Source organism: Scatophagus argus, chromosome 5, assembly GCF_020382885.2.
Source record: "Scatophagus argus isolate fScaArg1 chromosome 5, fScaArg1.pri, whole genome shotgun sequence".
Classification (NCBI taxonomy): domain Eukaryota; kingdom Metazoa; phylum Chordata; class Actinopteri; family Scatophagidae; genus Scatophagus; species Scatophagus argus.
The window spans coordinates 3,587,127-3,602,166 of NC_058497.1; the positions used below are offsets into that span (position 1 = coordinate 3,587,127).

Genomic DNA, 15,040 nt, shown 5'->3' on the forward strand with positions numbered 1-15,040 from the left:
CTGTTTTTGAAAACAATGGGAGTCTGACACGTGAGTCTGACAGGTAAACCTGCAGTGTAAAAGAGAACAGGAGCTCCTGACAAATACAGTAACATCATGGAGACACGGAGTCTCCATGGGCTTCTACAGTGACAGGAAAAAAAAGTCTAGTATTATTCTGTGACACTTTGAGCAATCAAATGTATGTCTGTAGGTGACTATGACAATAATATTTTTTTGTGTCCAATCCTATAGAGTGGTTTTACTCTAATGGATAAAGATTTCAAAGTAGATTCTTGCATATAAATAAAACACCAATAATGGTTAAATTTCAGTAAACAAATGCAGGACTGATCCATTCTTTTGTCTGTTACATGTAATAACGTAATAACAATTAGTTTTGCCTTTTCAAAACTTTACTAATGGGCTCATTCCAGGCAAAAGCACAGGGACTTTAAGAGTTACCGCAGATCCAAACCACTAATTCTAAGGTGGGCTCAAACTGGAAGTAACAAAATGTATCAAACATTGTTCTGTTAACATGCAACAACTGGTTAACAAGTGCATCCACAAAAGAGGAAGGAAGGAAGGTAGGATGGAAGGAAGGAAAGAAGGACAAACCTCCACAGACAGAGAGAGGGAGGAGCCATGAGGAGAAGGGAGGCAGGAGAAGGCGGGGTCTACGGCTCCAGACTGCAGGGGCTGGCGAAGCGGAGAAGTAGGGGATGACTCCACCTTTGGCATCCCATACATCTGATTTAATTGGCCCACTGTCACGTACTCCTTCCCAAAGGCAGCACACCCAGATACACACAGACACACACAGGGAGAAGGGAAAGGAGAAAGACAGACAGACAGCAATGAAGACACACATCAGCAAGACAGGCTACAGGAAGGAAACATATCAAGTACACTTAGTGACCATCTGCATCGTGAAGGTGTGAGGGAAGGAGGGTCTGAAAGGAAACACTGAGGGTATTATAACACACAGCATAGGACACAGTTCACACACACATCAGGGTTCGACTGATACATGGGGCCAGTACTAACCTCACCTTGAACAGTCTGCCATTAATCTGTAGACAAACATAAATCACTTCATACACATTCATTGTTATCCTGGGTTTTTGTCACGTGTTACTAGAGCTGGGAACCAATCATAACCTCTTCTGATATTTCCTCTTTAAAATCTGAACTTTGTGTTACATTCATCTTCTTTTATGTCTATTTTGTATTCAGAAAAAGTAAATACTGATCCATTAAATCCAAGTAGCTTATCCAAAACATAATTTAAAAAATTATTACATGTGAGAGTCAAAAATAACATTATTTTATAGTTTACAGACTGCAATTATTACAGAACACCAGCTTTCAGTTGCCTCGAAGCAAACCTGCATTTATCAGTCCAACCCCAATGAAAAGCTCTGTACTGCTGACTTGATACAGTCACAGATCCTAAGTGCAGCTACAGAGGGGGAGCAGCTGCTTACACCACAGGCTCACGTAGCAGACAGCAAAGCCAACAGTACAGTCAGTTTGATTAACAGCAAACCACCAGAGGGAGCAACATGACATGAAAATGAAAGAATGGAGAGAGGGAGAGAGACAGGGAGAGCACAAAATAAGAGTCAAGTCAGATAAAGAGAGAGACAGGAAGTGATGGTACCTCACAGGCGCCAGCTAATGCAGCATCTATGGAATACGAGCGGCCGTGAGAGGCGGGCTTGCTGCTTTCATGGTAGCTGCTGCCATACATCTTATAGACATCCGACAGCTTCATGTACTCCTGAGCGTAAACAGCCGGCAGCCAACAACAATGGTCAGACAGGGTGAGAAGCCATGAGGGTTACCGTACCGTACTTCTTATGTGCAGTACATAAACACACACGCAAGCACAGAGCCCACTGATCATGTGACTGTTTGCCTTGGCTGTTCTCGTGCCGTTACCACAGCTTAAAGGTGCATAATACATGGAACAATAAACAAATAGGAACACAACAAGCCACAGGAAGTGCATCTCTAGCATCACAACCAGCAGACACAGTATGTCACACACAGGTGCTTTTGTTGGCTGTTAGAACAACCAGTGATGTAGTGGCAAAGAAGAAAATGCTAAAAATAATGATAAGGTATAAACCAGTGATTCCCAACCAGGGGTTCTTGTACCACAGGGAGTACATGAAAAGACTGAAGAGCTGTAACGTCCAAATGCTACAAAGTGACAGTGTTTGATACCGTGGCTCCACTGCCCGATCACCACTGCGCAGTCTCTGGCTCCAAATGACATCACCGGCGCAAGATGGCAGAGCTCATATCAGAGATATTTTGGCTTTACTTTTGTACAGTGGGAGGAGGAGGAGATGCATTATACATCCTCAAATATGTCAAAGGCTAAAAGTACAGTAGAGAAAAAGTGTGGGAACCACTGGTCTAAATAACCTCGAAAGATCTTATTTTTACATACTCTGCCAAGTTTATGCCTTCCACTACATCCCTGGGCTCAGAAACGACTGAACACAACTTGAAAGCTAATGACCTGGCTGCTCTTTTAAGACGGTTTTGACAAACTATTAGAAAATAGAACCCAACCATGCACAGTAAGTCACAGGTACGATTAGAGTGGAGGTGTGACCAGGACGCCAACAGTACAATGAGTGATCTTTGGGGTGAGTTGCACAGACAGCAGAGGGGGAGCAGCAGGCTTCATGCAGGTGCCATTAGTCCAGTTACCTCCGTAGGGCTGCTGGGGTACAACTGACAGGGAGGGGAGGGATGTAAGTAGGAAGGAGAGGCTTGACAGAGGGAATGCTGGGAGGAGTGGACATCCTCCAACAGCAGCTCGGCCTCGCTGATATGGAGTGCTTCCTGTTTTAACAATTCAGGAATGTAAGTGCCTTTAATGGATGGAACACTAGATACAAAAAATAAAGTGTATGCGTGAAACCGGTGTCCTGTCCCTCCCTCTGTTAGAGCTTCAGATAAGGCTTTCCAGTGACAACACATCTTTGTTAAACACCATTACAAGATTAGTTTGCTCAACACACTAATTATCAAGAACACCACATTATTAACACATAACCAGTACAATTTTTTTGATTAGTACACCAGGTTTGTTGAACAGTTAGTTTCAAGGTTATGACCACCAACACATCTCTATCAGTTAAAGCAATCAGCTATCGCAGTCAGCTATGGATCAATAAAGCTCCCCTGGCCATCAGGCCAGGAGCGCTGAGCGTATAAGTGTGTGTTCACTGCCTACAGACAGAAGTTCAGAAGTTCTCTTACCTCTCTCATTGCAGTGGAGGACTTGGGGAAGCTCTTCCCACCAGTCAGACTGTGGTATCTCTTCTCCAGAGCTGACAGCCTCTCCTTCTCCTGGAACATAAAGACATGTGTCAGTTCTATAGCTGTACTTTCTCTAATGAGATCCCAGTCTGGGTGACACATTTCTGGGTGCGCTGACAGTGAGTTTGAAATGGCTACTGTGTACCTTTTGGAGCATTTGCAGTGTGAGGGTCCTGTCTTTGGCCAGCCGCTCACACTCCTGAGATGCTTGAAGACCGAGCTGATTGGCTTGGTTCTCCAGAGTTGATACCTTTTCCTAAATGGACAACAAAACAAAAAAAAATCAATTTTAAATGCAAACTGTGACAGTAGCATAGAAAGTTTTGTAGCACTTTCTAAGTGAAAAGAGTGAAAAATGAATGCACGACACAGAAATGTAATAACTCCACAGACGTTAAAGCCTCGATGCGGCAACACCGCAAGCCTGTGGTGGCATTTTGTTGGTGCAAATAAAAGGATTGTTGAAAACAAATATTGAATCCCTGCACTGACGTTACTCTTGCAGCTCTGCATTGCTTACACAATGAAATATTTGCCACTGGCTAGCAGGATTAATGCTGTGTAGCAGACAACCAACAGTCACACAGGCATTTCCTCACCTTCCTCTTGGCCACGCTGCTGTTGTACTCTGCTCTCTCCTGGAGCAGCTGTTGACTCATGGTTTCTCTTTCCTCCTCGAGGCTGCTTTCTCTCTCCAGCTGTTGAAACTCTAGGTCCTCAAACTTTTTGGTTCCTGCTTCCAGTGCCTCTCCATCCTTATGGGGGCCCACATACAACATCAGCAGTTACATCATGAACAGAAAACACACACACACACACACAACAGCATACATTGCTCATGTCAAAGCCACCCATTATTCTAAGACTATTTGCTGACAGCAAAGCGAAAACATCTTGACTCTCCCGTTTGAAACGGTTTAAAAACACGTCTCCAGCATGGTTCTTTTAGTGGTTGACTAGAAGCAAGTCAAGCAGGCAGCCATGAAGAACATGCTTCTACAACAGGACAACTATTGCAGTGCGTACTATAATACACAGGAGGCAGGGACACTTAGTTACATTAAAACCGAACTGGAAGATTTGTAGTCAAAAATGTGATTTTTTTTCTAAACTTGATGCCATTTGATTTTTCCCTCTATCACTTTAACTCTTCCCTTCTAAATATTGAATATCTACAATATAGACTCCTGAAGTAATAGCACAGATACTATATGGAAAAAACTAATTACAAAGAGAACGTATCACATAATGATAGTGATATAAAAACATTACTGGCTTTAGTCAAAAAAATAAAAACAGAAAAATCGAAATATTACTCTGCATTCCAGGCTTATCTAAATTATCAGCCCATCATTCCTGTTGTTGCTAGGTCACTGCTTAGCTGCTGACAAGTTTAAGTTTTAGAGCACTTCTGTCAGCAGAAGGGAGATGAGTGTTTGAGTGTCTGAATAGCACTTGTGAAGGACCCAACTGATACGCAGCTTGAAATGACTAATTTTTTACCAGCGGTCAAAAAGGGAACCAAAAACTCAAAGTGTCAAACAAATAGTCATTAAAAATAGTCACACAGTTTGGAAGCAATTCCTGTTCAATATTTAGACATTATTCATTATTGAGCTGGCAGTTTCTGAATGGCAGCTCAACAAATTAGATTAAGGCTCTACATAGAGCTACACTGAATCCCAGTGTCTTAATCTGCACACAGAGCATCACTGTCAAACAAATAAAACAGATAAATGCAGCCTACACTAATTAATCTAACTGGGTCAGGAATATTCTTTTTCTTCTGTCTCAAATATTAAACCACAAAACATCTTTAATTTACATAAGAGAAGTCACAGGATGAGAGCACGGGAGGACAGAGAATGATCTAGTCAGAGCCTAGGTTAATTGATTAGTGAGCAGTTACACAAATTAAGCGAGGCATGACATCACAGAGCAGATGCAGCTTAGATTCACACATGCGGTACAGCGTGACCAAATCAAATGACACCACATTTTACCAAAATGCATCACTAGTAGATGAAGTGACCAAGAGCCATTTGTGTGCTCCTGTGTTGACCTGAGGGTTTCAGTAGCATGGGTGTGTGGTGTGGACGAAGGAAAATTCCTCCAGCTTGTGGCAACGGCACGTCTCAGAGGGGCACTGAGAAGACTTCTCATAAATATACTGAGTGAACTATGTGACTATATGTAGAGGGGCCCTGCTAAAGGGTTAAAGGTGCCAGTAGCACTATGTGTGGTGGCATGTGCTGAGTGCTGGCACATATACAGCCCTGCAGCAGAAGAGGTGAAAGTGAGAAAAAAGGGCTTCATGTTTTCAGGCTGATTATTTGACCTAAAAATGTATTTTCTATATAATCAGCATAATACTCACAAAACAGAGGTAGTGCAGTCTACTATAATCATCACAGAACGCAAGGGGAAGAAAAAGATCTTTTCCCCATTGTCTTATCCATTTTAACTTCTTAATTTAAGAAAATACATTTTTAAATATTTATAGTCCATGGGTCATAGAAATTACTCACATCTTTCTTTTGCTAGTAATTAATATTTTGGTGAAAATCAATATAATTAATTCATGCCCAATATAAAAGGTTTACATGTAGATTTGAAGACCAAACTGTGTGAATTGCAAAAGATCATCAAAAGACGAGAATCCAGCTACTGCGATGTGTTAAGCTAGCTACATTTAGCAGGGTCTGAATTTAGCAAGTGTTTCATTTAGCTGTGTGGAAAATTAACGAGGTTAACATGATATCAGTTCATCAACGTCATTATTGCTCAGTTACAGATAACAGAAATGAGTCAGTAAATTGCTAAGGCAAGCTGTGGCTAACAGCTAGCTCGATACAGCTCCGTTGCTAGCTGTCAGCTTGGCTTTTTCACGGTCAAATTTACTGCAGCATCAGCAGCTTCTAGAGTCCAGAGCTCATCAAGCCAGAGGGTAGTTATTATGCATGACCGAGTACATGATTATCTGTATCAGTTTAACCAATTAAATTATCTGTATTCATGTCAGTACTCTGGGCAAGACTTAAACCAAAAATGGGTGGTGCTTGAACCAGAAACTGAGAACACGGTCAGCTACCCAAAGAAGACCATCGTTCTCGCAAATCTTGCATAAAGATCTGTTCTGTTTTTAGAGAAACTGCGTATTTCCATGGGATATTTCTTTGGACAGTTAAACAAAAAACAAAAAGTCAGATTCAGCTTGAAACTCAGTTTTGACCAAATATGTAACCAATACATTTTAGTTTTTTAGGAAAGTATACAGTGTGTGATCTATACTAAAGCACACTGTGGACTTGGAAAAATAAAGCAACTCTTGTTTTTTTAAAAAAAAAAAAACAAGTTGTTATAAATATTCCTTCTGTGAGCCAAGTTAATGCACTTCACCTCTGGGAGAAGGTAATGCTGTGTGTGGAGGTTGGAAGGTACTGTGATTTCCTTGCTCGCTAAATGGTTGTGGGTGGATGGTGACTGTGACTTCAGGGGGGGTCTGTGTGTGGTGATAGAGTGGGTCAGGTTTTCGTCATTTCAAAGGGGCATGCTAATGCGAAATGAAGTCTGTGGTTGTGGGTGAGGGGGGTGGTTGTCTGGGTGCTTCTGTTTCACTGACGACCCACCCTCTTGAGCTGTTCCTGCAACTGTTCCCGCAGGGACTCGGGACAGTTATGAAGCTGGTTCTTCAACTCAGCGTAGCCCTCCTGGAGGCTCTGCAGGGCCCGGCGCTCTGCCTCAACATTAGCCCTCTCCTAGAAAGACACAACACACACCCATACACAGAATGGATGGGCGAGGGGAGAGAAAGAGAGAGAGAAACACACTGCTCAAAATCCACGCCATGCAAATAAAAGAAGCTGTAAGCTGTTAGCAACAAACACAGATTTTTAGGGAGTGGCAGGGCACAGAAAGTAGGCGCTGAATTGTTGGGATGTGAAAACCGGCAGTGTGGGATTCACAGACGGAGCATGGTCTTAAAAAGACAGAAAAGGTCATTCTAACTCACATCTTTCTAATACATCTCAGTTAAATTCAATTAATCAATCAATTTAATTAATAGATACTTGCACTGAGATGCCTACTTAGGACCAGCTAAAATCATTGTGTGTGATAACTATTAGCTGTAAATAATTTACTTGACACTTATTGGCCCCAGAATATTTCCGTGAATCTGTCAGTCATGTCTCAAGTTCTCTCCAGTTGAAGATCTGAAACATCTCTTACTCGCGCTCCAGTTTAAAGCTCAGGAGTCAGTCAGTAACTTTTAACTTTGCTGTTTTTGGCTATGTTGGAGCTAGGGTGGCTTTAGTACATCACCTTCATTAATTTTCGGGTGTAAAACTGAGAAGGCTGACAGGCCTGACTATCAGCACTGAGACTTGAAAGTAAAAGGGAGGGTTCAGAATTAAGGGGAGAATTGAGAATTAAGCTCAACAGTTTTATGAGACACCACTGACTCATCTTTCTACCATAAATCTTACTGTCAGGAGGACAACTACAGCTTTAGGGAGAATTTTCTACTAACACCTGTGGTTTCCACGCCAATTCAATGAGAAGTACTGCCACATCAGATCACTTGTGTCTAGTTTTATACTGTAGCATGGGAGGTGATCTAAGGTTTTCATCCCAGACAACTGATTCAAACACTATAAAACTATAAATGACACATTTACATTTTGTTGGGAAGTCCGTGGAACCCTGACACAGATACTTGGGAGATCCAGACCAAACCACTTACATGAACAAATTCTTTTGTTGCTGCAGTAAAAATGTGGAGTGTGAATGTTAAAAAAAAAAAAAAAAAAAGAACCATTATAAACACTATACACTATAGAGAGCATGCTAGCAGCTTTCCCAGTCAATTACCAGAACATCTTATTCAGAGTCTTTTGCAGACCCCGTGCACTACAGAACCAAAGAGTATTGAGCCCAATCAGTCATTTGAGCGCAGGTTTCCTGACCCGTGTTGTCTGTCATGCATGACAGTGAAGAAACTGGCAAGCAAAGTGGATTGGAAAAACAGTAACTGTGAGTGCTGAAGAAGCAGAGAAAGGATTAGGGGTTAATGGGGGTCATTAGTTAGCAGAGTCCAGCTAAGGAGAAAACAGATGAGACCTGACCAGAGAGTTCAAGGTGAAAAACATGCAAGAGTGAATATCCAAGGGGCTAAATTCAATCCCTTATTTAGCCCTTTACATGACTCCAGATTCTCTAATTGTGAAATACATTCATCTCTCCAAGTCAAGGATGCTTGGTGCAGACAGGAATGCTGACTCATGTGAGGACACCAAGAGTGACGAACCAGTAGGGAATGTAAGAGACCAGAGAAGACTGTTTAGGACACAGGCAGTGAGTGTATGTTTTCTCTTGTGTAAAAGTGTCAAAAACGTACATGACCTCAGCAAATATTTGAATCCCATATAGTGGATTGTCATAGCTGGATTCAAAATGTGAGCTTTGTCCACTGCTCTCTGTACCTTGTCTTTCTCCCTCTGGATGGCGCTCTCCAGCTCATCCAGCTTGTGCTGCAGCTGAGCGATGATGTCTGTCTCAGCCTCGATCTGGTCAAGCTCCGCCTGCCTCTCGCCCTGCAGCAAGGCACGCTCCATCTCTGCCTGGAAAAGTGGACCAAACACAGTGAGACCAACATCACCTTCGGGCTTGCTCGCCGCAACAGGACCACATAGTTAGAATGCTACGACCACAAACTGACTGTATTCACTGTATTGAAGGTGATGTTACGACCATGTAACTGACTGTATTTACTGCTGCTGTGGATTCTCCATCTCTTCTATGTGGAAGTTTTCATTTACTAGCAGCCACTTCCCCAACTCTTGTACCTCTTGTTTGGACTCTTGCAGCTGTTGTTCCAGCTCCATCAGCCGATTTTTGAGCTCATCGATCCGAGCAAGAACGCGAACCCGCTCGTCTTCAAGGTAACCCAGTTCCAGACGACCTGCGCTGCCTGAACTGGATGAGTCCTCATGCTGCAGGGAAGGAGAACAGAGGAGGTCAGGCTTTAGACAGAGGAGGTGAAGACAGAGCAGGAAGGTTGAGACAGACGTACAAACTAGAGATAAGACTTATCTGCATTTCATATCTGCAATTTTGTCTGATTGTCGATAAAATAAATTAAGTAAAAATAATTTATTTTGACTCTAACACAGACACCCCTTTCGGTCTGTGGTCACTAGTGAATGACCCACCCACAACACTATCTGAGTGGTTACAGTAAGAGTAATGACAACACTGAATCACAATCACAATAATTGAACAATGGTACAATAAAGCACAGTCTATTGGCAGTTTAAATCCAGGAACACTGGCATTAACACAAGCTTGCTACAACAGAAAGATAGAGAGAGAGGGGGGGGGGGGCGAGAGAGAGAAAAGAAACACGAGGGAACAAACACAGAAAGGAGATGATGATAAATGAGATTCATGCAGGAGCCAAGGCAAAAACAGAATTGTCATTACTTAAACGTCCTCCCACAAACAGTCAAAGAAGCCAGTAAATGAGAATTTTAAAAAGAGAGAAACATGCAGAGAGCAGCTGCCTGTAGCTATGTCGCTAAAATATTTACAATACAGTCAATGCACTGTAGAGTCATTTGTTGAGTCACACACCTTCATGTTTTAGCCAAAGCTTTCAGACAGCCATTATTGCACTCTTTAGCACATCGTATAATAACAGCAACTACAAACAAAGACGTATCTCTGAACTTCATCGAGTTTGACTGGAGTCAAGATGTGAACAATGCAACGTCCTGTGGGACTGTTTACACTAGTTGCAACGATCACAGTGCGCAGGTTTCCACTCTGTTTGAAATTGCACAAATGATTGAAATCAGATGCAAAGAGTTGATTAAAGTGTTTGAGAGCAGAGGACACTTTAAGATCCCAGCAGTGCAGTTTATAACAGGAGATTCATGGTGTAATGTATTATGTTGAAACTGGTCTGCAGTCTGGTGAAAACAGCCAGGAAACTAAACTTTTTGCCGTGTGTTGATTTTAAAAACTTGTTCTGTCTAAGAGATCTGAGGAAGAAGGTTTTGCACAAGATAAAACTATGAACTTGGCCTTCTTGGATCAGCTTTCCATCAGGTATAAAGATAGCATGTTCTCGACCTAATTGGTCAACAAGGTAATAATACGATAATAACAGACATACAGCTGCATTGGCTAATATGAGTGCTAGTCATCACTCAAGCAAATTCTCGATTGTTCAGGATCCCACACAATCCCCTGAAGCCCACGTAAAGAACCACTGATTTAGCAAAGCCGAGCACATCATTTGCACATGCTGCTTCCACAGTGGCATGCAGAGAGCGTCTTTGCTGGGAAATAAGCATTCCCTCTGACCTGTCTGTCTCCATTGTGCAGTGCTGATGCTGTGCTGGGAGCAGGAGATGTCCTCACCTCCTGATGAGTGCTTTCTGTACTACTACACTCCTCCTTCAGGTTCTCCTCGTCACTCTCTCTCTGTTTCTGCAATAGGCGAAGCGTGGCTGGGGACGGTGTCCCTCCTAGGACGTTCTCCACCGACGGTCTCCGCCCCAGGCCATCTGTGAGCCCGCCAGGAAAGCCTGTCCTCCCTGAGTTCACTGGCTCCAGGGCAGTGCTCTCTCCCTTGTTATATTCAGCACAGAGGTTCAGAATGGTCTCTAGTCGCTGTCTCTCCTGTGGGAAAATGCAGACACAGCCAGACGGATGTCAGATTTCGATCTGACTGATTCTCATCTCAGACTCTTACACATAATGAAATTTTGAATCTGAGTCTGTGTTTGAGCAGAATATGTACATGTGAGGAGGCTGAAAGGCTGCTCAGTGAAACATCTGACAAACTAGCTCTATCCATTTTTGAATAAAAGGGGTAAAATGAGTTTTACATTTCAACACGCTGATATATTAATGCAGGCCCACAACAGATTACATCCAGCTGTTGTAGAGAGTATGTGTCTACAGTCTGATTTCCTGTGTTGGTTGGTGTGTCTCTCACTCAGATTGGAAAAAAAAAAGGAAACATCCTATCTGACTGAACTGAATTCCACTACACTGAGAGATGAGACTAACTTCCAAATGTCAGCTTCTATGCAGATACTGGCATATATTTTTGCCTTGAAGCTACTGGCAGGTGATATTTATCCTGAAAAAGATACTCAATTATGGTACTGTTGCTAGGGGTGTAAGAAAATACTGCTAGACTAGAGTACTGGGATATTATGTTTTGTGATATCATATCAATTCTTAAAAAGGTAATTCTGATTTTTAAACAGTTTTATTCATTATTTTAGTCTATTTTATTTGCTAATATCAGCAAACAAGAGTGCACAAAAAGGAGAGCTACAGTATTGTATGTTAAATAGATTTTTACAAATACAAAAAATCACAATATATCACCTTGCTTCAAGCACCTCAACATCTCACAATGACAGGTGTCATGTCACCAGATTCTTGCTAACATGCAGGCCTAATTGTCGATCAGTGTTACAAACTTTAGGTAATCAATTAAAACGCAACAGCATCCTAACCTGGCATGACAGATTCACTTCATATACTTGTTGGAACATTAAACCTACATTGAATAGAAAGGTAAAATGAACTGTAAGTGTAACAGACCGTAACTTTCATTTGCTGGAGATATTTTCAGTTTGATTAGGGGCAGACATGATGAAGTCTGTCATGACTCCTCTCACTCCTGAAACAACACAGCAGCACACACTGCCCTCTCTGCCCGGTGCTGCACGGGAGTCAGACTCTGTGACTGGTTGTCCAGCTGTCGCTATGAGGGGTCAGCCCACCTATGGGGGCCTTAGCAGACCGGGCCAACGGGTTGACCTCTGAACTCTAAATGTCAGCTGCTGTCTGCTGCTGTACCCCTCTGATGCAGACACAGCGTCTCTGAGGTCTGCAGAGCCACACAGCACTGTGAGCATGAGGCACATTTATCAGTGTTCAGATATAAATCACTGGCTTCTGAACTCCATGCTCACACTGTACGGTCATTTTATTGATCAACAGAAATATTTAAAAAGTTTGAAAATGATACCTGCATCAACAAAATACAATGTTTAGACTGTTTAAATCGCATGGAGTGAATAACTGAAAGCTAGAAGTTCAAGCTTGTGTCCTGCCATGTAGTAAAAGAACCACTATCGAGCATAGACATATACATATTCTTGCATAAGTAAAACTAAAAAAGTATTACCATTACCAGGAAGTATTTATCATGCAGAATGACATATTTCAGAATATTTTGCTTTATATTATTGGATTATAATTACTGATTAATTTGTTCATCATTTTAACGTCAAAGCTCTGGTTTAACTACTTTATGCAGTTAATCTTCTGGATGGCTTGTGAAGTTTTATCTTCATCTATAATATTACTTCAGAATTTAATTGTTGGTAGTACAATATTTCCTTCTTAATTGTGGTGGAGTACAAGTATGTAAGTTGCTAAAAATCAAAATACTCACGTAAAGTATTTTAAAATGGTACTTAACTACAGAACTTGAGTAAATGTACTTTGTAACTTTCCACCACTGGCTTTAGAATAGCTAATGTTGAGAAACAATGCGTTTTACTAATTCTGAGTCCAACATTACATTTTTAAGAGACTGAGAGTGCCGTTTCTTCTTTCAACAGTTAGTTGAAAGAATTTAAAGCATTAATGAAGCACAGATCAGAGTGACAAAATTAAGGTAATCAATTAAAAAGCAAACAATGATACACTGACATGGCGTGACTAATTCACTTTGAATACTTGATGGACCATTCAGCTCACATTGAAACTCACAGTGAAACACATCTGTAAGCGCCTGCATTCAACATTTCAATTCAGTTTCAGCTGGTTTACCACCATGCCAAGAATAACTCTATATTGATACGGTCAAATATATTTCATTTAACTGTACCTCATGAGAAACAAAGTGAATGTTTTGTTTGTTATCAGAGGAGGGTCTGTCCCAAAGATAAAAGCTTAAGAACCCCCACAGAATCACTGCTTTTGCTCTGACCATCTAGTCCAGGTCCTGCTTATTGTCAGGCAGGAGTTCTTTGCAATAAAACTGTTCTCTCTCTCAAATAAATGCTCGGGTGCATCGTCCCTCTTGGACCGCAGTGAGCATAGCTTTCCCACTGAGGGAGCATCTGTATGATTAGAGCTACAGGCCCTCCATTAGCTTTAACCTGTAATCTGGGACCAGTTAGCTTTTAACTGAGTGGGTGGGTTAAACGACCCCTTTAGGCTGTGGAACAGTGCTGTGTATTCACAAGAAAAAAAAGAAGTCTGAACTTCAATCATTTACTGGCAAGTCTACAACTACTCATGTGTCCTCCCACTCAACATCTGCCTGAACAGACACATGGATTAGAACACTCAGCGTTCTGATGCCTGCCTTGTTTTTGTCAAAAAAGCTGATTGAAAGCCGACACTCTCGGTGTCTCATTTGCTTGCCAGACAGTCTTTAAGCTACCAAACTTGTGTGATGGATGAGGAGCAGGATCACAGGCAGACTTCATACCATTAAATGTGTTTGGCCTCAACATAAATCAGCTTGACACAGCATCCAATTTGATGCCTGACATATGCAAACTGTTGTCAAATTATACTCCAACTGCATGCTGACAGATTTAAGTGAATCCCATATTTACTGTTTTCTTATGTGGGTCTTTTAAATGCCACAAGAGTTTTGATGTTTTGAGGTTGTTGCTGCCACAGGCACTGAAAAACCTTTGGTTTATAAGTCTCTCTGTAGATATCATTAGCAGCTCCCTTAGGGCTCCGAGAGCTGGCTGGGAAGGAACAAGGTAGCGCACAATACTTCAGTGTGTTAATCAAAAACGTTTGCCAAAAGGGCAAGCTCCCATGTCCCAGTTAGAAATACTGAGGGTTTGTCTTTAACAACATAATTCCACAATAGTTAAACGAGGCTGTGCAAATATTGGCCATTCTGGCTTGCCCTGCTGGATGACTACAAAATATTTCTCAAAATACATCAAACAACTTCCATTTATTTAAATTAGCATCACGAGCAATTAAAAAAGGCTTTCCAACCATTAACCTGAAATCTGGTGTCTAACATTAACCTCTAACCGAGAATCAAGAATGAAAACCTGAGTTTACTCACTCTCATGGTGGATGCTGTGAGAAGTAACAGCTCAAACTTTGAAATGAGGCACACATTAAGACCAAGGCAGCTTGGCAAAAAGACAGATGCACAAATACTGGCCTGTAAAAGCCAGTTACACCCCCACTGCATGACACCACAACAACAAACCCCCATCCTCAGGGAGGATAAGAGGGTGATGGTAACAGACCTCCACAACAGCATTCAGTCATCTGCTGTTTAGAGACGTTTCTTAAGTCCAAAACAAAGGCTTTATATTTATTCATATCTGAGATGTTTCCATCGTCAGAATATGGCAGATATGGAAACTGCTATTGTTACTTACAGGATGCTAATCCAACAGCATGTACCACACATGCATAAAGTTAGTTGTTTGTGCATTTTTTAGGGTAACTGCAGGTATCACAAGACAAAAAGAAATTGCTGGAAAAAGATTTTAAAAAACAGCACATTGCTAATTTTGACACAATCAATGAGCAAAACAGACATGTGGAAGTTAGCTGTTAAGAGACAAAAAGTCCAACTACTTAGGGAATATAACCACATTATATACTACTAACTGTAATGACACCTCACACT

General features: G+C 41.6%; 1 protein-coding gene across 17 annotated transcripts in view; it reads right to left on the reverse strand.

The window, feature by feature from the left end:
- phldb1b (pleckstrin homology-like domain, family B, member 1b) overlaps positions 1 to 15,040 on the reverse strand; it is a 106,775-nt gene that overhangs the window by 16,284 nt on the left and 75,451 nt on the right. For 8 of the 17 annotated variants that reach the window (XM_046388352.1, XM_046388356.1, XM_046388357.1 and 5 more), the window contains 10 exons: positions 10,693 to 11,010; positions 9,171 to 9,317; positions 8,808 to 8,945; positions 6,954 to 7,082; positions 3,924 to 4,079; positions 3,470 to 3,580; positions 3,265 to 3,354; positions 2,710 to 2,844; positions 1,646 to 1,765; positions 601 to 762 (listed from right to left, as the gene is read on the reverse strand). In XM_046388352.1, coding sequence (XP_046244308.1) covers positions 601 to 762; positions 1,646 to 1,765; positions 2,710 to 2,844; positions 3,265 to 3,354; positions 3,470 to 3,580; positions 3,924 to 4,079; positions 6,954 to 7,082; positions 8,808 to 8,945; positions 9,171 to 9,317; positions 10,693 to 11,010 — 1,506 coding nt within the window. The remainder of the gene's footprint in view (positions 1 to 600; positions 763 to 1,645; positions 1,766 to 2,709; positions 2,845 to 3,264; positions 3,355 to 3,469; positions 3,581 to 3,923; positions 4,080 to 6,953; positions 7,083 to 8,807; positions 8,946 to 9,170; positions 9,318 to 10,692; positions 11,011 to 15,040) is intronic. The other 9 variants (XM_046388361.1, XM_046388367.1, XM_046388359.1 and 6 more) reach the window with 6 other exon arrangements.